The following is a 26090-nucleotide window of genomic DNA, read 5'->3' on the forward strand; positions in this document are numbered from 1 at the left end:
TTTACACACAAAGCTCCAAAGATCTTTTGTCACAATAATCCAGTATAGTTCTCATGGCTAACAATGGGTCTGTCATTACCCCATCAATTGTTTCCCCTTGCACATCCATCGCCCTCCTGCCCAATTAACCCCTTTCGCTCCCTTTCCTGAAGGAGTTACCTCTTGCTATGATATGGGTGTTACAGGTTTTTGTGTTGTCAGCCCTCTGGTAGTTTGTCTAAAGGGACATGTTTAACGTGTGTGTTTCAACAATGAGCTTTAGCAAAATCCTTGAAAATGAAGGGCATCTTCATCGAGTCTGATCTTGTGCACACCCATCATCTACACTTGTGCCTCTTCCAGCAAGGTTACTAGATAAGTAACTAGAAGCAGGTCCCTTGGTTGATACTGAGGATAATTGTTGCCCCGTTGCTATCCCAGCACAAAGGGTTAAACCAGAGCCTTATCTATATTATATGCTGTTGTTACATGTCATACAAAACACTTATTATTCACTAACAATGGAGCCAATTCGATCTTTCCTTTAAGGACAGTGAGAACACAATGGCTTCATTCCCTTAGGAGTTAACTATGCATGTTCCTCGAAGCAGTGTTGTTTTATTATAATATCAGGAAGAAATAACTTGCATTTATACAATGCCTTTCACAACTTCAGAATGTCAGAAAGCACTTTGGAACCAATGAAGCAGGATTGTAGTAACAGGGCAGCCAATGTGCACGCAGGAAGCTCTAACAAACAGCCTTAGTGATGTTGGCTGAGGGATAAACATTGGCCAGGACAATGAGGACAGGTGAACACTGATCCAAGGCTGGGCACAAAGTCAGTAATAAGCTCAGTTTCTGATTTACTTAAATAAAAGCAGCACAGGTCTCTTTCAAAAAATATATATGAATAATCACCAAGAGTTGTAGCGAGAGGGAATAATTATAATTAAAGGAATGTGATGTGGTGAAGAGTTTGAAAGACTGACATTTGCGGATATGATTGATTCACGTGATGTGTTACCTCAGTGCCCATTGCAGCAGCAACCAAAACCACAAGCTGCCAGGAGGTGATCTTGTGCCCGTAAGCCTCCCATCTGCAAAGATCGAGCAAGATCATAAGTGGAGAGCTAAAATCATAGAGGAGCAGATTCAGAGTGAAGGTGAATCAGGCTGCTTTTATGGATATTATAGGCTGAGGAATAGCATTGAACAAGTGCTCAGAGCAGGCAGTCCACCTGTTATCTGAGCTTTGGAATAATGGAAAGGCAGACAAAGGACAACAAAGAATGCAAAAAAAATCTAAATTGAAAGAATGAATGCCATTCTTCTACCTCACCAGGTTGTGAAACTGAATAGAAATCAGTTTAACATTTCATACTGAGTATGAAACTCCTAGAACCAAATGATAAATCAATTCAGTTTGATCTCGTTTATCCTCTGGCTACGAGAGAAGGAACTTCTTCACACAAAGGGTTGTGAATCTGTGGAATTATGGTGAGCGGGCGGGTAAGTGGAGCTGAGTCCACGAAAAGATCAGCCATGATCTTATTGAATGGCGGAGCGGGCTCGAGGGGCCAGATGGCCTACTCCTGCTCCTAGTTCTTATGTTCTTATGTAACATTAGCAGAGACTAAGAGGTGGGACCTCTGGATTACCCCTCCGCCTCCCATCTCCTCCACCAGCTCCCTCTCTCTTTCTTCCACCACCTCCCTACATTCATGCCCCCATCTCCTTCCCTTCCCCTTTCCTCCCTATTCTCTTTCTCTCTTCTTCCTGAGTCCCGCTCCCTCCCCCATCTTCTCTCTTTCCCTTCTCAGTTCCCTTCCTGAGTAATGCAGAGAGGTGAAAGGATTACTGTCTTTCTGATGTCTGGCATAAACTCCCAGCTGTCTGGGCTTCTCTTCCAAAGGCAATGTTTCCATGAAGACAACGAACCTGTCTTTTTCATCTTCAAGCTGATTTGTTGGGGTTTTCTTTCAGTAAGATCCTAAACTGACTTTGCAGCAATGTGGATTGCTCCCTCCCCACTCCATGTACTATTTCTGGACAGTGAAAAATTGGTTGTGCTGGAAGAGTTTTATTTTTACCTGTGGCTTAACATACCACAGCACATGTACACCCACATCCTTCATATATAGACTGGAAGGAGAGGGGGAGGGCAGGAGAATTGGGGAAAGAGTGGCAATGAGTCTAAAGTCACGTAACTACAATACCAGACGATGCTATTATGGGATGGAATCTCTAGAGCAGGTGCAATCCAGACCACAAGTGCTTTTTAAGTGCAATATTTAACTATTTGATTATCAGCAAAGTCGAGTATAATTTTGAGGAAGTCAGTCATCGATCGGATCACGTTGAGACACCCTGGAGTTGATTGAAAAGAAGGGTGAGATACAGGGTGGGAGAGAAAGACCCACGCAGAGTTATTCTTAGTTAAATTAATGTTGCAGTACTGATGGCATCATCAGTTGTGGCTCGGTGAGTAGCATGCTCACCTCAACTCCCACTCCAGAACCTTGAGCACGAACATTTAGACTGACACTGCAATGCAGTACTGAAGGACTGCTGCACTGTCAGTGGTGCCCTCAGTCCAATGAGATGATAAACCACCTTCTCTTTCAAACAGATGCAAAAGACCCAGCAGTGTTCTTTGGAAGAAGAGTAGGAGAATCAAAATGTATTCCTCAACTCAAACCTAAAATAGATCACCGACCATTTTCACATTGCTGTTTGTGGAAAATTGCTGTGCGCAATTGCCTGCTATATTTCTGACATTACAACTGTGACTAAACTTCAGAGACACTTCACTAACTATGAAGTGGTTTGGGGCATTGTGAGATAACGAAAGGTGCTATATCAATGTTAGTCTGTCTTCCGATATGCAGTGAGCTCAGATTAGAATGTTAACCTAGGTTCCTTTATCAAGTGTTGTTGAGCTGATATGTTTTTCCAGTTCTGTTTTATTTAAGATTATATTTAGCTGTTGGGGGAGGGCTGGTGGAGAGGAGAGTTTGCCCAGCTGACTCACATAACTAATATATGGTTGAAAATAACGCGACAGCATGGGTTCAATTCCTGTTCTGGCTGGAGTACACTTAGGACCCGTCTCCTCATCCTACTGAGAGTGGAAGGCAATAGGAAAGCACCACTGACAAAAAACTGCTCAGGAAAACATCTCAAGCTGAAGCATTGAGCCAAGAAGCTGCCTTTGTTTGGAGCACTCATGGAATGGAAAATTTACTTGTGTTGTGTTGAAGTGAATTTTAGCTTGCAGACAGTAAATGGCAGTGTGCAGCAATAGGGAGTGACTTTATTTTCAAGAGTACTCCCAATGTCCAAAGACTTCTTCAAACTTTGAGTTGATAAGTCAAGTGTCAATAGTTCCCTGGGAATCTGCTATTTTAATGGAGTCATTAAACCATTTAAATGAATAATTTGTGAGGTAACATCACAGTTTGTGAAGTAAAAACAGAAGGTTCTGGAAGAATCAGCAGTTCCTGAAGCATTTGTGGAGAGAGAAATAGAGTTAATATTTCGAGTCCAATCTGACTCTTTATTGGACACGAGATTTGCCAGGTTCTTCCAGTTCTTTCTGTTTTTATTTCAAATCTCCAGCTCTGCAGTATTTTGCTTTTATTTTCCTTGTGTGTGATATTGCCACCTGAAAATGCAATGGTGTGGAACTTTAGAGAAACTGAGTGAATCTCAGGATTAAGGAGATATTTTTTCTTAATTTATTTGAGATGATGCTGGCAAGATTGTGATTTATTGTCCATTTCTAGTTGGCCTTGAGAAGGATGTAGTGAGCCTTCTCCTGCAGTCTCTGTGTGTAAGTACACAGTGCTGTTCAGGACGGGGTTCCAGGATTTTAACCCAGCAACAATGAAGGAACAGCGGCGATCCTGACCGAGTCAGGGTGCTGGGTAACATGGAGGGGAACTTGCAGATATTGGTGTTCTCATGTTCCTGTTGCCATTGTTCTCTGAAGTGACAGAGGACAAAGACGAGGGAACACTTTAAAGTCCATGCTCCATTCACAGAAGACTAAGCTGTTACCTAGAGCTGAGAATAAAGCAAAACCTGAGAGTCCTAACTTAAAGCAGAATAATTGCCAATTTAAACTTCGACTCAGTTAGCTTTTGACTTGTGAATGGGCAATGAAGCTGCACTTTCTGCTGCTCTGCTAACGAAGAGTTTTGACTCTGACATGATAGTTATTTAGAAAATTGCACTGTGATCTTTGTGATAGTTGCCAGGCAATTATCCGTCCTGTTCCAAACATCGATAAGACCTGTGAGCGATTCAACTGTTAACCTTCTAAATGTTTCCTTTGCCGAAGGTGTTGATTCTGGCTCAGGCCAGAGTTGTGGCGGCCAGGTACCCTTTGAGATCTCACCCAACATTATTTATGTGTGAGTCGAGGCGCCGAAAGTTGTGATTTTAATCAACCACAGGAGAGGTCATGAAATAACCAAATCATGTCCTGACCCAGCACCTGCACTGTGCAGTCAGGGAGATCACATGAACTTCACCTCCAAGGGCCCAAGATAAGTTATCTCCCCACCAATAAATATTTAAATTGAGGGAAAGAGAAAAGGAAGAAAATATATCTGGAAATAGAAAGACAAATATCATGACAGTGATGGAAGCCAGTGGAAATATATGTGACTTTTAAAGCAGATCAGTGCTAAATGTTCCTTGTGTGAGAGTAACTGTCTCACTGCTTACTCGGCAAGGGCATACACACATTCCAGATAAGTTAATGCCTTAAATAAAGTGTGTGTGGGGAGATAATGCATGTGAAATGATAGACATGTGTAGTGCCTGGGATGTGTGGACTGACTGGAATGACACCTGTCACTGAGCCACTGGCTGGTTTTGGCCACAGAGGGATTTGCCTTCAGCTTTCAGTCCAGCCAAGCAGCAGAGCGACATTGCAGAGACATGCACTCATCTGTCAGTGGCCCTTGTACTGGGCAATTTTTAACTGCATCAATCACTTCACTGTTCAGCTGAGCAAACATAATAGACACAAGTACTTTTAGATTTCATATCCTATACGCAAGGGTTTCACATTTACTTTTTATCTGATTGTTTTTTAGAGAAATGATTAAAAGCAGCTTCTTGATTCTGAGACATGAGGTAATATGTTGAACGAAATCACACTGCCAGTTCCCATCTGCTGCTTCTGCATTCTGCTTCTTTTTCTCTTTGTCTAACTGTCAGGCGGTCACACTGATTGACAAACACAGGTTTAACACCTCACTTAGCTAGGTTTGTGCAAATGATTGTAAAATAGCAAATGAAGCCTGTGACTCCAAATGACTTTTCACCCAGAATAATGTGGTGGGCTCTTCACTGCCCTCTAAGATGCCCGCTCAGTTGTATCAAAGCACGACAGAGAAGCTAAAAAGGAATAATAGTGGACAGACCAGCTGACAATGACATCAGGAGTGGCAGCAACAATGGCATACCCAGCTTTGTCACCCATGCAAAGTCCTCCTTTCTAACATCTGGGGACTTGTACCAACATTGGGAGAGCTGTCTCACAGACTAGTCAAGCAACAACCTGACGTAATCGTAGTCACGGAATCATAGCTTACAGATAATGTCCCAAACACCACTATCACCATCCGTGGGTATGTCCTGTTTCACCAGCGGGACAGACCCAGCAGAGTGTTGGCATAGTGGTATACAGTCAGCAGGAAGTTGCCCTGGGAGTCCTCAACATCAACTCTCGACCCTTTGAAATCTCAAGGCATCTGATCAAACAAGAGTAAGAAAACCTCCTACTGATCACTACTTACTGCCATCCCAGAACCCATGAATCAGTACACCTCCATGTTGAACATCACTTAGAAATCGCACGAAGGTTGGCAAGGACACAGATGTACTCTGGGTGGGAGACTTCAGTGTCCTTCACCAAGAGTGGCTTGGTAGCACTACTGACTGAGCTGGCCAATTTCTGAAGGACATAGACTGGGTCTGTGGCAGAGGGAAAAACCTCTTTGACCTCATTCTCACCAATCGACCTGTGGCAGAAGCATCAGTCCGTGACAGCATGGGTAGGAGTGACCAAACCAGTATCCTTGTGAAGACAAAGTTCCAACTTCACATTGAGGATACTGTCTATTGTGTTGTGTGACACTACCACCGTGCACCGTGGATAAATTCCAACAGCTCAAAACTGAGCATCTATGAGGTGCTGTGGGCCATTAGCAGCAGCAGAATTGTACTCACCCACAATCTGTAACCTTATGTCCTGATATTTCATTCACTCTACCATTGCCATCAAGCCAGAAGATCAGCTCTGGTTCAATGAAGAGAACAAGAGTGCAGCTTGTACCAGGATTACCTAAAATAAGGTGCCAACCTGGTGAAGGTACAACACAAGACTATTTGTATGCCAAAGAACAGAGGCTGCATGCAATAGACAGAGCTAAGCAATCCAACCAACTGATCAGATCAAAGCTCTACAGTCCTGCCACATTCAATATTAAAGGGAAGTGGACAATTAAATAACAAACAGCAGGAGGATGCTCCACAAATCTCCCCATTCTCAATAATGGGGGAACCAGCACACAAGTGCAGGAGATAAGGCTGAAGAAAGGCTGAAATATTTGCAATAATCTTCAGCCAAAAGTGCAGAGTGGATGATCCATCTTGGCCTTCTTCTGAGGTCGCCAGCATCAAGGTGCAAGTCTTCAGCCAATTCAATGTGATACAAAGGAATGCTGAAAGCACTGGATGCTGCAAAGGCTATGAGCCCTGACAACTTCCTGAAATCATACTGAAGACTTCAGCTCCAAAAGTAGCCACACCCCTAGCCAAGCTGTTCCAGTGCAGCTACATTATTAGCACCTACCTGACTTTGATTGGATCTTCCAAACCCATGACCACTAGCACCTCGCAGGACAAGGACAGCAGATGTAAGGGGACATCAACATCTACAAGTTCCTCTTCAAGCCACACACCATTCTGATCTGAATCTATATCTATTGCTTCACTGTCACTGGGTAAAATCCTGGAACTCCCTCCCTGACAGCACTGTGGGTGAACCTACAGTACAGAGACTGCAATGGTTCAAGAAGGTAGCTCGCTACCTACCAAGGGTAATTAGGGATGCATAACAAATGCTTCAAGGACTTAACATGAAAGAATTTTAAAAAGTGGAGAAATTCATCACATCATCACAGTTCTGAAAAGTGTGATTTTAAGTGAAACAGTGCTTATGCTGAAGTGAATAACTTCACATTTTCCACGTTATACTGCAAATGCCATGTATTTGCCAACTCACTCAACTTGTCTAAATTGCCTTGAAGCCTTTTTACATCCTCCTCACCACTCAATTCACCGATTCTTGCGGTACACCATTAATCACTGCTTGTCACAGAAACATAGTAACTAGAAGCAGGAGGAGGCCATTCGGCCCTTTGAGCCTGCTCCACCATTCATTTTGATCATGGCTGATCATCGAATTCAATATCCTGATCCCCCCTTTCCCCCTTATCCCTTGATCCCTTTAGCTTCAAGAGCTATATCTAGCTTCTTCTTGAAATCAGACAATATTTTGGCCTCAACTACATTCTGTGCTAGTGAATTCCACACATTCACCACCCTCTGGGTGAAGAAATTTCTCCTCACCTCAGTTTGAAAAGGTTTACCCCTTATCCTCAAACTATGACCCCTAGTTCTGATCCCCCACCATCGGGAACATTCTTTCTGAATCCACCCTGTATAACCCTGTTAGAACTTTATAAGTTTCTATGAGATCCCCTCTCACTCTTCTAAACTCCATTGAGTGCAATCCTCACCGACTTAGTCTCTCCTCATATGACAGACCTGCCATCCCAGGAATCAGCCTGGTAAACCTTCGCTGTACTCCCTCTATAGCAAGGACATCCTTCCTCGGATAAGGACACCAAAACTGCACACAGTACTCCAGGTGTGGCCTCACCAATACCCTATACAATTGCAGCAAAACATCCCTATCCATACACTCAAATTCTCTTGCTATGAAAGCCAACATACCATTTGCCTTCTTTACTACCTGTGCGCTTACTTTTAGCGACTGATGCACGAGGAAACCAAGGTCTCCACTTCTCTCAATTTACACCCTTTCAAGTAATAATCTGTCACTCCGAAAAAGACCCATTTATTCCTACTCTCTGTTTTCTGTCTGCTCACCAATTCTATGCCATATACATGCCAATATATTACCTCCAATCCCAAGTGCTTCAACTTTTTACACTAATTCCTTATGTGGGACTTTATCAAAAACTTTCTGAAAATCCAAGAACCACATCCACTGGTTCACCCTTATCTATCCTATGAGTTACATCCTCAAAAAAGCTCCAGTAGGTTTGTCAAACATGATTTCCCTTTTATAAATCCATGTTGACTTTGGTTAATCTTGTTGATATTTTCTAAATGTCCTGAAATTGCATCCTTTATAATAGACTCTAGTATTTTCCCTGTCACTGATCTTAGGCTAACTGCTCTGTAATTCTCTGTTTTCACCCTCTCTTCTTTTTTAAATAGTGGGGTTACATTTTCCACCTCCAATCTGCCAGGACCGTTCCAGAATCTACAGCATTTTGGAAGATGACAACCTACACATTTATTATTTCCATGTTCACCTCCTTTAGTACTCTGGGATGTAGATTACCAGCCCTGGGGATTTATCGGCTTTCAGTCCCATTAATTTCTCCAGCACTATATTCTTATTCATTGTAATTTCCTTCAATTCCACCTTCCCACTAGACCCTTGGTTCCCTTGCATTTCTGGGAAGTTATTTGTGTTTTCTTCTGTTAATGCAAAACTGCAGTAGTTGTTTAATTGCCCTGCCATTTCTTTGCTCTGTATTATAATTCCTCCTGATTCAGGCTGTAAGGGATCTACACTTGTCTTCAACTAATCTTTTCATTTTTAGACTAATAGAAACATCGACAGTTCGCGCTTTATGTTCCTTGCAAGTTTACTTTCATACTCTATTTTTCCCCTCTTAATCAACCACTTGGTCCTCCTTTGCTAAATTCTAAATTGCTTGCTACTTTTTTGAGCAACTTTAAAATAAAGTTTATTTATTCGTTGCAAGTAGGCTTACATTAACACTGCAATGAAGTTACTGTGAAAATCCCCTAGTTGCCACACTCTGGCGCCTGTTCGGGTACACTGAGGGAGAATTTAGCATGGCCAATCCACCTAACCAGCACACCTTTCGGACTGTGGGAGGAAACCGGAGTACATGGAGGAAACCCACGCAGACACAGGGAGAATGTGCAAACTCCACACAGACAGTGACCCAAGCCGGGAATCGAACCCAGGTCCCTGGTGCTGTGAGGCAGCAGTGCTAACCACTGTGCTACTGTGCTGCCCTGATTCCTCTTTGGATCTGGTACTTAATTTATTTTGTTCGCCATGGTTGAGCCATTTTTCCTGTTGTGTTTTTCCACTAGAAAGGAATGTATAACTGTTGCAATGCATGCAGTTATTGCTTAAATATTAGCTATTGCCTATCCATTGTCACGCCTTTTAATTATATTCTCCAAACTGTCATAACCAACTCATGTCTCTTACCTTTATAGTTTCCTTTGTGTAGATTTAGGACCCTAGTCTTGGATTGGACTGTTTCATTTTCTATCCTAATGATGAATTCCATCATTTTATTGTCACTCTTCCCTAAAGGACTCCACACAACAAGCTTATTAATTAACCCCTTCTCATTGTACTGTACCAAATCTGGGATAGTCTGTTCCCTAGTTGGTTCCTTGATGTACTGGTCTAAAAACATCTTGCGAACACTCCAGGAATTCATCCACCACAGTATTATTGCTAATTTGGTTTGCCCAGTCTATATGTAGGTTAAAGTCACCCATGATTACTGTAGCATCCTTGTTACATGCATCTCGAATTTCCTGTTTAATGCCCTCTCCAACATTATCACTCATGTTCAGAGGCCGATAGGCAACTTCCATTAATGTTTTCTTAGCTCCACCCAGACTGATTCTACATCTAGATTTCCCGAGCCAATAGCTTTTCTTACTATTGCACTGATTTCATCCTTTACTAACAACGCTACTCCTTTTCCATTTTGCCTGTCCTTCCTAAATACCAAAGTCTCTTAGACAGTCAGTTCCCAGCCTTGGTCATCCTGCAGCCATGTCCCTGTAATTACAATCATTTTGTACCTGTTTATATCCATTTGCACTGTTAATTTGTCTACCTTATTGTCAACGCTCAGATATAGTGCCTTGAGACTTGACTTCTTAACATTTTCACATGTTGATTTGATTTGATTTATTATTGTCACATGTATTAACATACAGTGAAAAGTATTGTTTCTTGCGTGCTATACAGACAAGGCATACCGTTCATAGAGAAGGAAATGAGAGAGTGCAGAATGTAATGTTACAGTCATAGCTAGGGTGTAGAGAAAGATCAACTTAATGCAAGGTAAGTCCATTCAAAAGTCTGACAGCAGCAGGGAAGAAGCTGTTCTTGAGTCGGTTGGTACGTGACCTCAGACTTTTGTATCTTTTTCCCGAAGGAAGAAGGTGGAAGAGAGAATGTGTGGGGTGTGTGGGGTCCTTAATTATGCTGGCTGCTTGCCGAGGCAGCGGGAAGTGTAGACAGAGTCAATGGATGGGAGGCTGGTTTGTGTGATGGATTGGGCTATATTCACGACCTTTTGTGGTTCCTTGCGGTCTTGGGCAGAGCAGGAGCCATACCAAGCTGTGATACAACCAGAAAGAATGCTTTCAATGTGCATCTGTAAACGTTGGTGAGAGTCGTAGCTGACATGTCGAATTTCCTTAGTCTTCTGAGAAAGTAGAGGCGTTGGTGGGCTTTCTTAACTATAGTGTCGGCATGGGGGGACCGGGACAGGTTGTTGGTGATCTGACACCTAAAAACACGAAGCTCTCGACCCTTTCTACTTCGTCCCCATTGATGTAGACAGGGGCATGTTCTCCTTTACGCCTCCTGAAGTCGACGACAATCTCCTTCGTTTTGTTGACATTGAGGGAGAGATTATTGTTGCCGCTTTTTTTGGACATCAGATTTTGTGAATCAGATTTGCCCATTACAAGTATTGTAAAAAGTGGAATTTGGTTCTTTTGCACATTTCTCTAGCTATAAAAATAAATAAGAAATAAAATGATATTGTTATCAGTTTGGGTGAGTTTTGTCAGAGTTGCTCCGTGCATCCCTGTCGTTCTCATTCTGTTTTGGAGAAAATTCCTTCTCCTTACTTCCAGACTGATTAAATAATTGATGTAAAGTCTGAGTTATTTACAGAAGGTCATTCATAATTTAAATCCTGTGCCTTAAAGTCTCTGACTGTTGAATTCAATAAAAGAGTGAGGCTGATTTCATCGAGACAATTAAATTCTCCTTGTCATGGTCCTCTGTCAAACAATGTTATGGTGAACATCACAACATTCAGAGATTATATGTTCTCTGTGGTATTGAGATTAAAAATCCTGGGCCATTGTTGACTGAATCAGCATTGAGTGAAGGATCCTGTAGTGGCTCTTGCACCTGGGTGTCAGCTGTTGAGTGGAGATGCCTTCTCAATGGGATTGACCTTATCTCAAATTGATGAGTTTGTTCATATTGCAGATGGCTTTCTGCTTTGAGTGCAATTGACAATGAGGGTGCAAATTGTTCTGTTTCTCCCAAGTGATATTTTTGCGCATCCAAGTTTCCAACTCAAACTTATCTGCCTGTTGCCAAACGTAAGTCTTTATAAACTGGTATAGTCAGATATAAACTAATATAGTCGGACAATGTTTTAGAATTTAATATTCTTGCGTTAAAGATATTCCTGTGTATTTAATAGTCATAGCCTGTGAGTAACTGGATTTTAAATAATTCAAAATGACTTTTAAATAATCTATGCAGAATGTGTGTATATACAGCATTCGAGTAAACAAACTATTTTTCAATGTGCGATTGTGTCATTATGCCTACAAAAAGAGTTTCATTTTTAGACCCTCTTTGAAACATATAGAAACATACTTCGAAAATAGAAGCAGGAGTAGGCCATTCGGCCCTTCAACCCTCATTCCATCATTCATCATGATCATGACTGATCATCAAATTCAACATTCTGATCCCGCCTTCCCCCCGTATCCCTTGGTCCTTTAGCCCCAAGAGCTATATCTAATTCCTTCTTGAAATCACACACCATTTTGGCCTCAAGTACTTTCTGTGGTTGTGAATTTCTCAGATTCAATCTCTGGGTGAAGAAATTTCACCTCACCTCAATCCTAAATTATTTACCCCTTATCCTCAAACCATGACCCCTAATTTTGGACTCCCCCACCATCGGAAATATTCTTTCTGAATATACCTCATCAAATCCTATCAGAATTTTCTAAGTTTCTATGAGATCCGTTCTCACTCTTCTAAACTCCAGTGAATATAATCCTAACCGACTTAGTCTCTCCTCATATGACAGTCCTGCCATCCCAATAATCAGCCTGGTAAACCTTCATTGCAGTCTTTCTATAGCAAGGTCATCATTCCTCAGATAAGGACACCAAAACTGCACATAATACTCCAGGTGTGGCCTCATCAATGCCCTATACAATTGCAGCAAAACATTCCAATTCCTATACATATGAAGGCATATACATATTTGCCTTCTTTACTGCCTGCTGTGAGTGATGCAGTCGGTCACCAGTGTCTTGCTGAGTATCCACCTCTCTCAATTTACGCCCATTCAAATAATAACCTGTCTTCCTCGCAAATAGGCGCAATTAGTGGAATTCACCAAGCCAGAATTTCCATGGAGTGGCAATCACAGTCCGCTCTGCTCCTATTTACTAACACTTAAAATCAGCCACACTTTTCTCACCCAACCTTCCAATTGAGGCTGGGTGAGAATGCTGCAGTGGGTTCCTGAGGCATTAGTCCAGTACAGCAGAGTCAGGGGAAAGGAAGCCATGCCCACTCTTCATGGCACTTGCTGCTGTAAAACAGCTGAGTTTAAAGGTCCCAATACTTTGAGAAGCCAGGGGAAAGTTAAGTGTGTAAGTAAGTGGATAGCATGGTGCGGGAGGGATCTGGTGGTCAGTTGTGGGGGGGGGAGGGGGGGGGAGGGGGGGGTGAGGTGATCAGTGGGAGTGGGGTGAGTGGGGGTTTGGGAGATCAGTGGGTGGTTCTGGTTATTAGTGGGGGTTTTCAGGGGGATCATGGGGATTGGGCAGTCAATCGGGAGTGGTGTGTGGTCAGTGGGTGGTTTCTGTGGGGTGATTGGTGGGGGAATAGTCAAGGGTTGGGGGGTAGTCAGGTGGTCAGAAGGGTAGTTGAGGGTCAGTGCTGGGGGGGGTAGTCGGGGGTCTGGTGCAGGATTGGGGGTCAGTACTATGGTAACCTAGGAGTTAGAAGTGGTTTTAATTCTTCTAATTTTCCAGTCAGAACCATCAATGTTGACTAAAGGATGGTCCCCAGTAAGTGCCCAATGGAAGTTTGAACTTCCCGGGCACTTACCAGTCAATCTTTACCTGGGGGATTCCGGGGCTACTTCAGTGCATCTTTGGAGTGTACCCCCTTGGTAGGATGGCCTGGAGATTGGAAGCTATGGACCAGTGTATAAGATCCTGGAAATTCAGTTTGCGCTGGATGTAATTAGCGTTTGGAGTGGCTGATCTGGGTGAATTGAGCTGGTTACCAGAAACTCTGCATCCAGGCAGATTGCCTTCTCATTTTATTTCCAAAAGCAAAACTTCAGCAACTTCAGCTGTTCTTTCATGCAATCTATGTATAGGAGACAATAAAGTCTAGCAGTGAATCTAAGGCAGCAATGTAACTTGTTCGTGTCTGCGACTCGATTTACTCATTATTGCAGATCCGGAAACGTGGGAAAGCTTGCAGAGCCGGACTGCTTGAAAAGGACGTCCTGTTAACCATCAACGGGAAATCCTGCAATGGAATATCACACGCTGATGCCATGAACATCATTGATTCGTCCAATGGAACTCTGGCCATCTGGGTCAAAAGGTACCAGATAGGGACTATAAATATTGCATAAAGTACCTTGCAAATTCCTTTGACTTTAGATGGTCAAAGCCAATTGAATTAAGATTTGATTTATTATTGTCTCATGTATTAGTATACAGTGAAAAGTATTGTTTCTTGTGTGCTAAACAGACAAAACATACTGTACATAGGGAAGGAGAGAGTGCAAAATGTAGTGTTACAGTCATAACTAGGGTGCAGAGAAAGATCAACTGAATACGAGGTAGATCCATTCAAAAGTCTGATGGCAGCAGGAAAGAAGCTGTTCTTGAGCCGGTTGGTACGTGACCTCAGACTTTATCTTTTTCCCGACGGAAGAAGGTGGAAGAAAGTATGTCCGGGGTGCGTGGGGTCCTTAATTATGTTGGCTGCTTTGCCGAGGCAGTGGGATGTGTAGACAGAATCAATGGATGGGAAGCTGGTTTGAGTGATGGACTGGGCTTCGTTTACAACCCTTTGTAGTTTATTACGGTCTTGAACAGCGCAGGAGCCATACTAAGCTGTGATACAACTGGAAAGAATGTTTTCTATGGTGTATCTGTAGAAGTTGGTTAAATCTTTAAAGTGATAAAGGGTATAAATACAGAGAAATTGTCTCAGATAGTGGGTAAATGCAGAACAGAGTCAGTGTTTTAACCATGGACCCTGCTTTTTTCCTCCTTCCCTCTCTGTCTGGGAGAGTCTGTATAGGGCAGAAACTGTGATGCCTCTGTGGTTGATCATCCTGCATGGCCACACTCATTGACCAAGTTCCACAAACTGAAGGTGGCCATTTGGTTGAAGTGTACCGCTCGCTGGAAAGATATCCTGTCCCTTTGGAACAGATGCTGGTTGGGAGTGAAGGTTTGCCCCTCACTGTCTTCCCCACCCCCCAAACAAATCCTTCAGGTCGGGCGGGGGAGGAGGGGGGGAATGGTCAGTGGGGGATTGTTGTATTGCAGTGTGTGTGGGGATAGGTCCATCTTGGGGTCAATTGTCCAGTTGCCATGTTTCTGATGCCAGTAACTTGATTCTTGCTTCTAGAGTTTCCAGCAGGCCAGCATCTGGCAGCTTGCAGTCGGAGCCCAGCCTCCAGGTCACCTCCCCCTCTGGCCGGAGCCAGGAAGCTTCAAAAGGCTCTGTCCCGATGCCCCAGTCCCGCAGTGTGAGCCACAAGGCAGAGAGCCGGGGGCAGCGGGACAGTTACACCTCCCCCCCAGACAGCGAGGCTTATTACGGAGAGACCGACAGCGACGCCGATTATTCTGCCGGGGAGAAGCAGCGCAGGCAGAGGAGGAAATGCCCCCCTGCTGCCCCCCGCCAGAACCTCAACTCCTTCCCCAGCTCGGCTGATGAAGCTTCCGAACTGAGCGAGTACGACAGCGCCACGGAGCCCCCCCGAGCCCGGCAGAGCCCCCCTGGTAGCTCCAGCTTCACCCAGCCGGACCCCAAAGCCCACCCCCCACTGGACCAGCCCAGCCTGACCCCCAGAAGCAGAGAGATGATGTTCCAGCCCCGGAGAGTGGAAGCCAAGATCAACATCTGGCAGCCCAAGGTGGAGGTGGCTGTTTACCCCAAGCCCATGGACAACCCCCACCCCAACCCCAGCAGCACTGAAACCCCCACCTACCCCATCAGCTGGTCTGCCCAGCCTGGCACCGAGGACATCACCAACCGGCATGGTGGCATGGGCACATCAGAGGCTGACAGTGGATTCCAGGAGGTACCTGCCCACGCTGCCTCCCCAGAACAGAAACTGCTGCCCACTCGCAGCCAACCCAGCCTGAGAGAGACACAACTAGTGCCCATGGTGGGACCTGTCAGCAACCCAGTCGCTGAAATCCTCACCACCACTTACAAAGAGAAGGCCAAACAAGCCAGTAAGTACCATGAACCCTCGGACACAACCTGAAATGATTTAAAAGCTGAGGTCTGCCTCTGATACTCTGGCCTGTCATATGAGCAACTATTCAGGGACGATGAGATCATGGGGATTCTAAGGAAGTGAGTTCAACCCTCAGAAAAGCTTGTCAGTTGCTATTTGTTATGTGATAGTCAGAGGAATCTCATTGTCAGACCCAGTTGTTTAAATACAGTAGCTGTGATAACTCCACAGGCAGTTGATTATTTTTGGATGTGTAATTCATTAAAGCTGCTGGAATCAAACAAAATGTTAATTTACTGTTTCAAAATTAAACAATATTTCACCTTCGAGAAGGGTAATATATGTGAGGGCCACGTTTAAGTTTAATTCCAATTATGTGATGTAGCTTTAATAACACTTCCCAATGAGATGTACAGGAAATAAGTGGGGGGGGGGTGGTTTGGGGGGCAGATTTGACTTCGAGAAGTGGGGAGGGAGGCCATTGGATGTGAAACACTTTGGGAATGCATTTCCATAGTGTTTAATGAGTAGAAAGGCCCTCAAATTTTGGAAGGGAACAAAGGAATGGCCAGAGTCAGCTGATTGAAGAGCACAAATTGGGGATTAAGGATGGGGCAGGTTGCAGGTAGGGTAGGACAAGGCTGAGGAGAGATTTACAGATAACACAGAGGATTTTATCTAACCTTGATGAACTGCTGACAGCGATATTCTATTTAAACATTCCGTATTTAAAATTAAACATGCCATGAGTTCCATATAAAGAAAAGAGTTGTCTACTTATATTGGTTACGGCTATACTTTGCAACCATGTTTCCATCATTCCCATCAGAGGTCAATTTATAGATCAGAACAGTTTGAAGCTTTGGACTCTTTACTGTACTCTGGGAACAATGTCCAAGACTTAAGGGTCGGAAAAATATTTCAGTCAATGACATCTCTGTCAGAGACCTTGCAACATCTCACTGGTTCATACTTGTACTAATCGCCACAAAGGTTATTTTTAAATAGGGCGCTTGTTCAAATCAATCGACTGAAGACCAGGGTGAACATAGACAGGTGTCGCAACCCATCACACAGCCGTTTGCAACGTAGTTGGGTAAAAATAGTCAGACTGACAGAAGCTGTTCCATCCATCCCATTGTCTGATTAGACAAGGGGCGTAAAAGGCATTAGAGAGAGATTGACAGCAGTAGAATTTTGGTTGCACTCCAGCCTCTGACAGCCTCCAGTCTGTATGGAAGCAAAAGGCACTGATTAACAGTCCAAGGATTTGCAGAATGCAGAGATTTGAAACTCTGGAATCAGAAAAGAATACCAACAGACATCACATTTATGCAGGTAATTCACATGTTTAAAATAATTGCTTATTTTCTGACAGAAATGAACTGATGTATTTTGTCTATAGCTAGAATTTATGCAACTGAAGTTCCTATCGCATCCATAAATCAAAGATTAGAATTTCAACACGCTGTAATTTAACTTTAATATATTTCAAATCAGAGATGTAAAACAAATCAATTTATTCTTGCAGAAACTTGACTGTGGACACAGGCACTTGAATTTCTTGTAAATCATTTTGTAATCACTTGAAAATAATAGACAGATCATTTAAATAGTGCAATCAGGCTGGCAAGTGTTTGCTTTTGGATCAGTTATGTAGGAAACATACATTAAAACACTGCATTAAGCCTGCAAATATTCAGTGTGTGCATATGGACAATAATCCTTCATGCAACACAGTTAGTGTGGAAGCAATGCATACTTCCCACTTGAGATCTAATTACTTATATAAAACCTAGAATGTCTGTTGTTATTTTAAATTCTTTTTGGTGCAGTTTTTTCAAATGAGAATCCAAACAAAAGGATTTTTTTAAAAAAGATTCTGCCTCAGGACATGTTATTAATGCAGAATACTGGAGATAGTGATATTTTCAATGATATAGGTCACCCAATTTTGTACAGTGGCAGTGAAAGGCAGAGATTTCCACAGTAGCTCTTTATAGTCAGATGATAATTATTACCCTGGCTTTGTTATAAATGAGTCTTTGATTTCACTACACTTGGGACAAAATAAATCTTCTCCTACATAAACACTTGTCTTTTTCAGTGCCAGAAGAGAGCAGGCTTCCATCGAGGATACATTTTCCAAGTGGCTTCTGTCTAAACATTTCAACAATACTGGTGATTTAGATACGGAGCCTCTGTTATTCACTTATTATTCCTTGTGGCTTTTTATATCAATGTTTTAGGAAAACCAATACTAGGATTGTTAACAAGAAAATCATAAAATGGGGAAGTGAAAATTAATGGGTTTAAGAGTTCTTGTATTTTCCATATCACTTCAATAAAGCTTACAAACGCAGCTGCATGAACCTGCACAGAGAAGGGTTTTAATGTCTTTGTGTTCTTACACACATTAATAATTAATTAAAGACAATGGTCAGTCCCAAATCAGCAACTAACTAAACAATACATTGTGCAATTCATCGAGGCTGTTCGGTTCTCCTTTCTCGGAGAGAAAAGTAAAACCACCTCTTAACAGAAAGATATATGCAACATGTTAAGCATCTAATCAGAAATTTTAGGAGTGTTTTTGCGAAACTTGTGAGAAGCTGCTGTGGGCTACTAACAAATTATTTTACTTCGATCAGTTTAGAAGATTTATTAATTACTTTTAAAATGAAAAACATGTCATCATTTTATAATTCAATTTATAACTCACATAGTTTGTAAAAATCTATATAAATATACTGTGAATACATGGTCAGGTCGTGGGCTAGGAATCCTGTGGTGAATAACTCACCAAACCCTCTCCATGAGCTACAAGACAGAAGTCAGGAGTGTGATGAAATATTCTCGATTTGCCTGGATAAGTGGAGTTCCAACAACACTAACGCTTGACACCATCCAAGACAAAGCAGCCGAGTTGATTGGCACCCCATGCACAACCTTAAACATTCACTCCCTTCACCACTGGCACAGTGGTAGTAGCGTGCTGGATAAACCAGATGCACTGCAGCAGCTTTCCATGCCTCCTTTGACAGCATCTTCCAAATCAGCAAACTTTTCTACCTCGAAAGGTAAGGGCAACAGGTGATAGGAACCTGCAAGTTCCCTTCTGAATGACACACCATCCTGACTTGGAACTATATTGCCGTTCTTTTACTGTCACTGGATCAATTCCTAGAATGCCCTTCTCAATAACAAATACCTATCCCACATGGATTTTAACAGTTCAAAAAGGTGTCTCAGCTCAGATAACTAGGAATGAGCATTAAATACTAGCCTTACCAGCAATCTTTACATTCCAAGAGTGAGTATTAAAAAAACTAGCCAATCTTTCACTACATTTCACACCGAAAGTCATGATTAAGTGACATTCTTGTGCTGCAGGATTAAAGGGCTGGGAAGAATTAGCTCACAAGCAACTCTTCCCCATTTTAAAGTCAAATGCTCCGTCCTTTTATACTTGAGTATAAATTCCTCTGTCTACGTTTCCAATGGGAAACTTGTCCTACTTCCACTCTGCTGCCAATGGTGGCTGAGCAGCACCTCTGCTGGGGGAATGTCAAATTGCAGCCTGACAGAGCTCACATTAACAGGTTCCATTCTAAATGAGGACATTGGAATTATATTTGGAGAAATTCACATGCAGCCCATGCAGATGAAAGGTTTTGAATACAGTGGATATATTTATAAAAAGTTCTGCCTCTGGCAACCTTCCATCAGATTCCAGCTCCCACATTTATAAGTGTCACAGCTGCAAAATAAAAATAAAGGGCAATGGATTCCTCAGACAGGAATACTGGCCAACTGTAACTGGATGTGTATTTAACCCTCCGCACTGTAGATTTACCTGATTACATCACTTCAGTGTAGTGCTGGTCGCTTTGAAGAGATAGACCATGTAAAACACTGGATCTCACCCCTGTCCTCATCTGAATTTAACAATTTGGGTAGCGAGGTGGAATCTCCTGGACAGCATCCTGGCCAATCCCCCGAACCCCTTTGTGACTGAGAGACACAAGGGCAATATCTCTTTCCGTTTCTGAGTGGTCCACTCCAGCCACTCTACTGCTGTCAGCCAATAGAGCAGGAATGAGGGATGAAATGGGGAAATGACCTGGTTCGACTAATCCACATCACACGATATATTTCCTCAGATAGATACAAGTGGGGCTCTCTTTAGAAAAGTGAAAGTTGAGTTGCGGTTTGATAGAGGTGCTCAAAGTCATGAGCAGAAAGGGAAAACCGGTTCCCGTTAGTGGAAGGATCAGAGTCCAGCAATTTTAGGTAATTGGGAAAAGAACCAACACAACAAGATGAAAAAGTGCTTCAGATCTGGAATGCAATGCCTCAGAGTGTGGTGGAGGCAGATTCAATTGTGGCTTTCAAAGTGGTGGATCTTCGCTGAAAAAGAAAAGTGGGATTAGAGGGAACAGGCAGGGGAGTAGAACTAGCTGAGTCACTCTTACGGAGAGCCGGCACACTTATGATGGGCCAAATGGCCTCCTTCTCTGCTGTAACCATTCTATGATTTCCAATTTGTGATAAACTATGTCATTTTGCCATTAACAGCGTGTGAAGTGGGCTATCCTTTCTCTTGTAAGTATTGTTCTGAATGATCAGATAGTGAAGCAAGGATGATTTTGGAAATGGATTCAGTTAATTGAGAGACATTTACATTTTGTATCAACATGCCAGAACTTTGAATAATTTATCTTTTTTGTGCTGAATGCAGGATGAAGGTTCAGACTGATGGACAATGAGGTTCCTCCTGTGTATGCCACTGCCAGTTATTACGCACTCCTGCCTCAGCTCAGATGAAAGTTGGTGTTAGTGATAACCAGCTCCTGCAATATCAGCTCAGTTTCAGAAAAATGCTCCCATCATGGGTTCACAGTCTCTAGCCATCAGGACATCCCAAAGCACTTTACAGATAACTTTTTAAGTGTAGTTGGTGTTATACTGCCAGAAAAACTGGAGCCAATCTATGCACAGCAAGCTCCCACAAACAGCAGTGAGATAACGAGTGGACTATCTAGATGAAGAATGTTGGTTTATAGATAAATATTGATCAAGACATCTGGGAGACAATGCAGCTCTTCTTTCAATTCATATCATGTGATCTATTGTATCCATCTTAGACAGCAGACAGGGCCTCAGTTTAACATTACATCTGAAAGACAGTGCATCTGACAGTGCAGCACTCCCTCGTACTCCATTGTAGTCTCAGCCTAAGATTCTCTGGAATGAGGCATGAACCCATAACCTTCAGACTCTGAGATCAGTGTGCCAGAGCTGAACTCTGTGCCAGTAATGCTGCTGCTCACCAATACCAAAGGAGCCTTGCTTCTCTTTTGAGCGTTGCTTTTTTATCCTCTCTTGTGTTAATTCTCCAAAGGCCAAAGCTTGTTTCAATTCTCTGTATTCCCTTCATCATATTTCTGGAAAGAGCCTGCCCACCACAAAGCAGTGTTAGATCACAGCTTTCTGTTTAAAATACATTTGATTCGTTCAGGCCTTTCTGAGCAGATTATTTTCCTAGTTCTCACAGTGACTTGAGAGCTACAAAACCTTATTTACCGACTGCAGCAAAACATCAGCAGTGACTTTGGGATTTGCAGTTGTTTTGAACAAAGCAGGGTCAGGAAAATTAATCTGGTAGCTGGGGATTTCTTGTTTATCTTTCAATCTAGAACGGCAAACTCTCTAGTGTTTAAAGTAATGTTTGTACCTTCAGGAGGTGCGCCCATTTATTCTTCCCTGTTTTGTTTGAACAAGCAATAATTTGCGACCATCTTTTGTGTTTGGACTTTACAGAGCTCCATCGCAGTGAGAGCGTGCAAGAGAAGCAAGTGAAGGAAGCCAGAACAAAATGCAAAACCATCGCATCCCTCCTCACCTCAGCACCTAATCCTCATTCGAAGGGAGTTCTTATGTTTAAGAAACGCCGTCAAAGGGCAAAGAAATACACCCTCGTTAGTTACGGAAGTGTAGACGAGGAAAAGCAGAATACTGACGAGGACGGAGAATTGCTGCCAACCAGTGAGTCTGAATTTGAGGAAGAGGCATTTTCTGATGCAAGAAGCTCAACGAATCAGTCAACAGGATCAGATTGGGATGGTTCTTACCTGGACATTGAAAAATCCAAAACTGAGCCCCAGACTTTAACTGAAACTAAGGGGAAGGGTGTAATGCTATTTGAGCAGCAGAGACAACGAGCAGGACAGCATATAGTGGAGGAATCTGCTGCTCACAGCCAGCACAATCTGCAAATGAAACCAAAATCAGACGCTGAAGTGAGGAACTATAGCCTAATGAATGGAGAGGATACCTGGCCCCGAAATTCAAATGTGCACAGTGTGTCTCCTGTCCCTGATACTTTAAACAACTACACAGAAATGAACCTGTCTCCAAGAGTGCGTGCAGAGCCCAGTCTACAGGCGATGAAACCAACTGAACAGCACCATTCACAACACTTTGTACAAGGTCCTTCCTTACTGTCCGGTGTGACAAACAGGACTGCGAGACCATTTACTCCAGCCTTTCAGCAAAGTCAGGCAACTTCAACGTACTCTGTCTCTGCTCCAGTTTTATTCAGGAAAACTGCAGCTTCTGCAATGTCTTGGGAACAAGGTACAGGGAGAAACAAACCTGCAGTGCCATTCTCAGCTCCATCAGAGGTGGTCTGTATGCCAGCTGTGAATCCTATGACTCAACCTGCGACAGCAAAGAAAGCTGTAGCACCAAAGAGAATGGGGACTTCTTATTCATCAGCACCCACAGTGATGTCACCGCCACCCGCAGTGATGTCGCCTCCACCCGCAGTGATGTCGCCTCCACCCGCAGTGATGTCGCCTCCACCCGCAGTGATGTCGCCGCCACCCACAGTGATGTCGCCGCCACCCGCAGTGATGTCGCCGCAACCCGCAGTGATGTCGCCGCCACCTGCAGTGATGTCACCGCCACCTGCAGTGATGTCACCACCTCCCGCAGTGATGTCACCCCCTCCCGCAATGATGTCACCACCTCCCGCAGTGATGTCACCACCACCTGCAGTGATGTCACCACCTCCCACAGTGATGTCACCACCTCCTGCAGTGATATCACCCCCACCTGCAGTGATGTCACCCCCACCTGCAGTGATGTCACCCCCACCTGCAGTGATGTCACCCCCACCTGTAGTGATGTCACTCCCACCTGTAGTGATGTCACCACCACCCACAGTGGTGTCACCACCACCCACAGTGATGTCACCGCCTCCAATGAACCTTTATTCACCGTCTTTGGCTCCAGTCACTTCCACTGCTAAATTCCGACTTTCTCCAGCACCGGCCCTACAAAAAGAAGCTCAGCTCACTGCTGCCATTCGTGCAAACACTCAGGCTCCCTCCATTGGTAGCACCTCATCAACAGCCTGGTCAGCCAATCAGCAGTCAGAGAACCTGGCTACACGAGAACAAAGAATTTCAATCCCAGCCTCTAAAACAGGCATCTTGCAGGAAGCTCGCAGGAGGAGCACCAGGAAGCCAATGTTTACTAAGACAGAACAGGTCAAAACTTCCCCAAACCCTGAGCTTCTCTCTTTGGTACAAAACTTGGATGAAAAGAAACCAGATCATTTAGGGGCTGGATTTGAGTCAGGCCCTGAAGAAGATTTTTTGAGTCTTGGTGCTGAAGCTTCCAATTTTATGCAGTCCCAGGCACGCAGGCAAAAAGTCCCCCCTCCTGTTGCACCAAAACCTTCCTTAAAAACCCAGTTCATTGACAATGGTTCTCCTCTTGTGAATGGAAACACGACATCAGGGACACTCCAACTGAAAGGAAAGGGGGCTGAACTCTTTGCTAAAAGACAGAGCCGAATGGATAAATTTATTGTGGATTCCGTGCCCACGTACACTCCGCAGGCAAGGGCACCATCTCCCACTCCTTCACTGCCCTCAACATGGAAATATTCTCCTAATATCAGGGCCCCACCTCCTATTGGTTATAACCCCATGTATTCCCCATCATATCCACCTGCAGCTAGCAGATCTCAAGGAGCGACATCGACCACCAAGACTGAAAGAAAGTGGAAACAGGGAGGGAACCAAAAGGTGGGAATACAAGCCATTGATTTCATGAGGCACCAGCCATATCAATTAAACCCAGCTATGTTCAGCTTCAATCAATCCCACTTGGGGACACAGAGCTTACAAAGAAGTGCTCCATCTCGGCAACCTGGCCAACAATCCTTCACCTCGACGAAGCACGTTCCTGTGAAGACAACAAGAGCCTGCGAAATCCAACGTTTTTCAACCCCGTTGCCAACCATATCTCCCACTGTCATTGCCCCAAGGTCAGCTACGACTCTTGCTGAGCCAGTGTGGATGTCTGCACCTTTCTCCCCACCACCAGCACCAGTCAAAGTATCCAGTGTCCATCTTGCGGCTCCTCAAACTTCCAAACCAAACAGGAAGGCACTAGAGGGAAGCCAGGAAGTGACCTCTGAACCTACAATGCTTCACTTCTCATCAAAGGAAGACATTCAAATGCAAAAGAAAACATCACATCATGCCCCCAGACCAAGATTCTCAGCTGTAAGAGGTGGAATGAGTCCTCACACATGGAGACCGGGGTCTTTCTAAGAATAAAATATGTTTACAGTCTTCTTGATTCTTAATGAACAGTTGAAGATTCTTGGACAGAAAAAAGACTTTTACCTTAAAAGGGAAGAAATAACTTGTATTTATGTGGCACTATTCATGACCTCAGGATGCCCCAAAGTGCCTTACAGACAATGAAGTACTTTCTGAATTACAGTCATCGCCATCATTGAAGAAACACTGCAAGCAATTTGTGCACAGCAAGCTCCCACAAACAGCAATGGAATAAATGACAAGATCACCAGTCTTAGGTGTCGGTTGATGGATAAATCTTGGCCAGGACATTGGATCAATTCCCCCACTCCTTCTTTGATTAGTGTCATAAGTTCATAAGATATAGGAGCAGAATTAGGCCATTCGGCCCATCGAGTTCGCTCCGCCATTTGATCATGGACAATATGCTCTTCATTTCCTCATTTTCCTGCCTTCTCCCCATAACCCTTCAACCCATTACCAATTAAAAATCTGTCTAACTCCTCCTTAAATTTATATTATAAATTTATAACTTTAATTATCATAGGATGTTTCATTTAAGAAGGTTTTGCTTTAATGCCTCATCTGAAAGACAGCAGCTCCAGTGCAGCACTGGGAGCAGCAGCCTGGATTCAACGTTTCCTGCAGTGAGACCTGAGTCCACAACCTTCTGAGTCAGATGCAAGAGTACCAAGTATAGAGACACAGCTGGCACCAAGGAAATGCAGCAGTAAATCTCAGCACTTTATTCAGAAACTCAAAGTCATATAAAGAGCTCATTTACATGTTGCTGAGTCATTGAGGAAAATGGCTTGTAACATTTACTTCTTTTACGTTACAGGCAGTATCATACCTCTCTTTTTAAAATACATTGGAATGAGTTGATGTCATGTTGACGTTTCCCAATGCATTGTAATGATTTACTAGGACCTGCCACAGTTTGCTGATTAAGAAAAGATTACCATCTAAAGTTGAACAGAACTGAACATGACACAAACAGTGACAATCCTTCCTGTAGTATCTTATTGGGAGGACAGGAAGGACATCCGCCTGCTTTGTTATTGGCTGGATTTCAGCGTCGCTTTCCCTTCTATTTAAAATTGGGCAGGATTTTCTGGCCTTTCTTGCCGGCGGGATCTTCCTGTCCTGACAAAGGAGACCACCCCCCCCCCCCCCTCCCCCCATGGCGGGTTGCCTGGCGACTGGACTGGTGAGCCACGCAAAATGCCGTAGACATCAGCGGGACCTGGAGCTGCCTCCGCTGCTGAAAAACATGCTGCGGGGGGGGCTGGGAAATCCCACCCATACAACCCATCATTCTATTGTGTCACATGTATTAAATACTTGTATCTACTTTTGAATACAAAACTACCAAAGCCATGCAAAAGGACTTAAATGGCGGGATTTTCCGGTCACGCTCGCCCCGAAACCGGAAAATCCCATCCATGGTCAACGGACCTTTCCATGGTCCACCCCTCACCCGCTCCAATTCCCGTGGCAGACGGGACGGCAAAATTCACCCCAAAGACTTGGAGGAATTTGCAAATTTGAATTGTTCATGACAGTTGTCCCCTAGTTTCAAATCGCATGACAT

General features: G+C 43.6%; 1 protein-coding gene across 1 annotated transcript in view; it reads left to right on the forward strand.

Moving 5' to 3' along the window:
• Nucleotides 1–25002, forward strand: part of synpo2lb (synaptopodin 2-like b) — a 39846-nt gene extending 14844 nt beyond the window's left edge. Inside the window, exons 2-4 of the mRNA XM_078199345.1 lie at nucleotides 13842–13993; nucleotides 15035–15870; nucleotides 21699–25002. Of these exons, the coding sequence (XP_078055471.1) occupies nucleotides 13842–13993; nucleotides 15035–15870; nucleotides 21699–24505 (3795 nt within the window). The 3' untranslated portion in view covers nucleotides 24506–25002. The remainder of the gene's footprint in view (nucleotides 1–13841; nucleotides 13994–15034; nucleotides 15871–21698) is intronic.
• The last annotated feature ends 1088 nt before the right edge of the window (nucleotides 25003–26090 follow it).

The sequence above is a fragment of the Mustelus asterias genome, chromosome 28 (genome assembly GCF_964213995.1).
Source record: "Mustelus asterias chromosome 28, sMusAst1.hap1.1, whole genome shotgun sequence".
In the NCBI taxonomy this organism is placed as follows: Eukaryota; Metazoa; Chordata; class Chondrichthyes; order Carcharhiniformes; family Triakidae; genus Mustelus; species Mustelus asterias.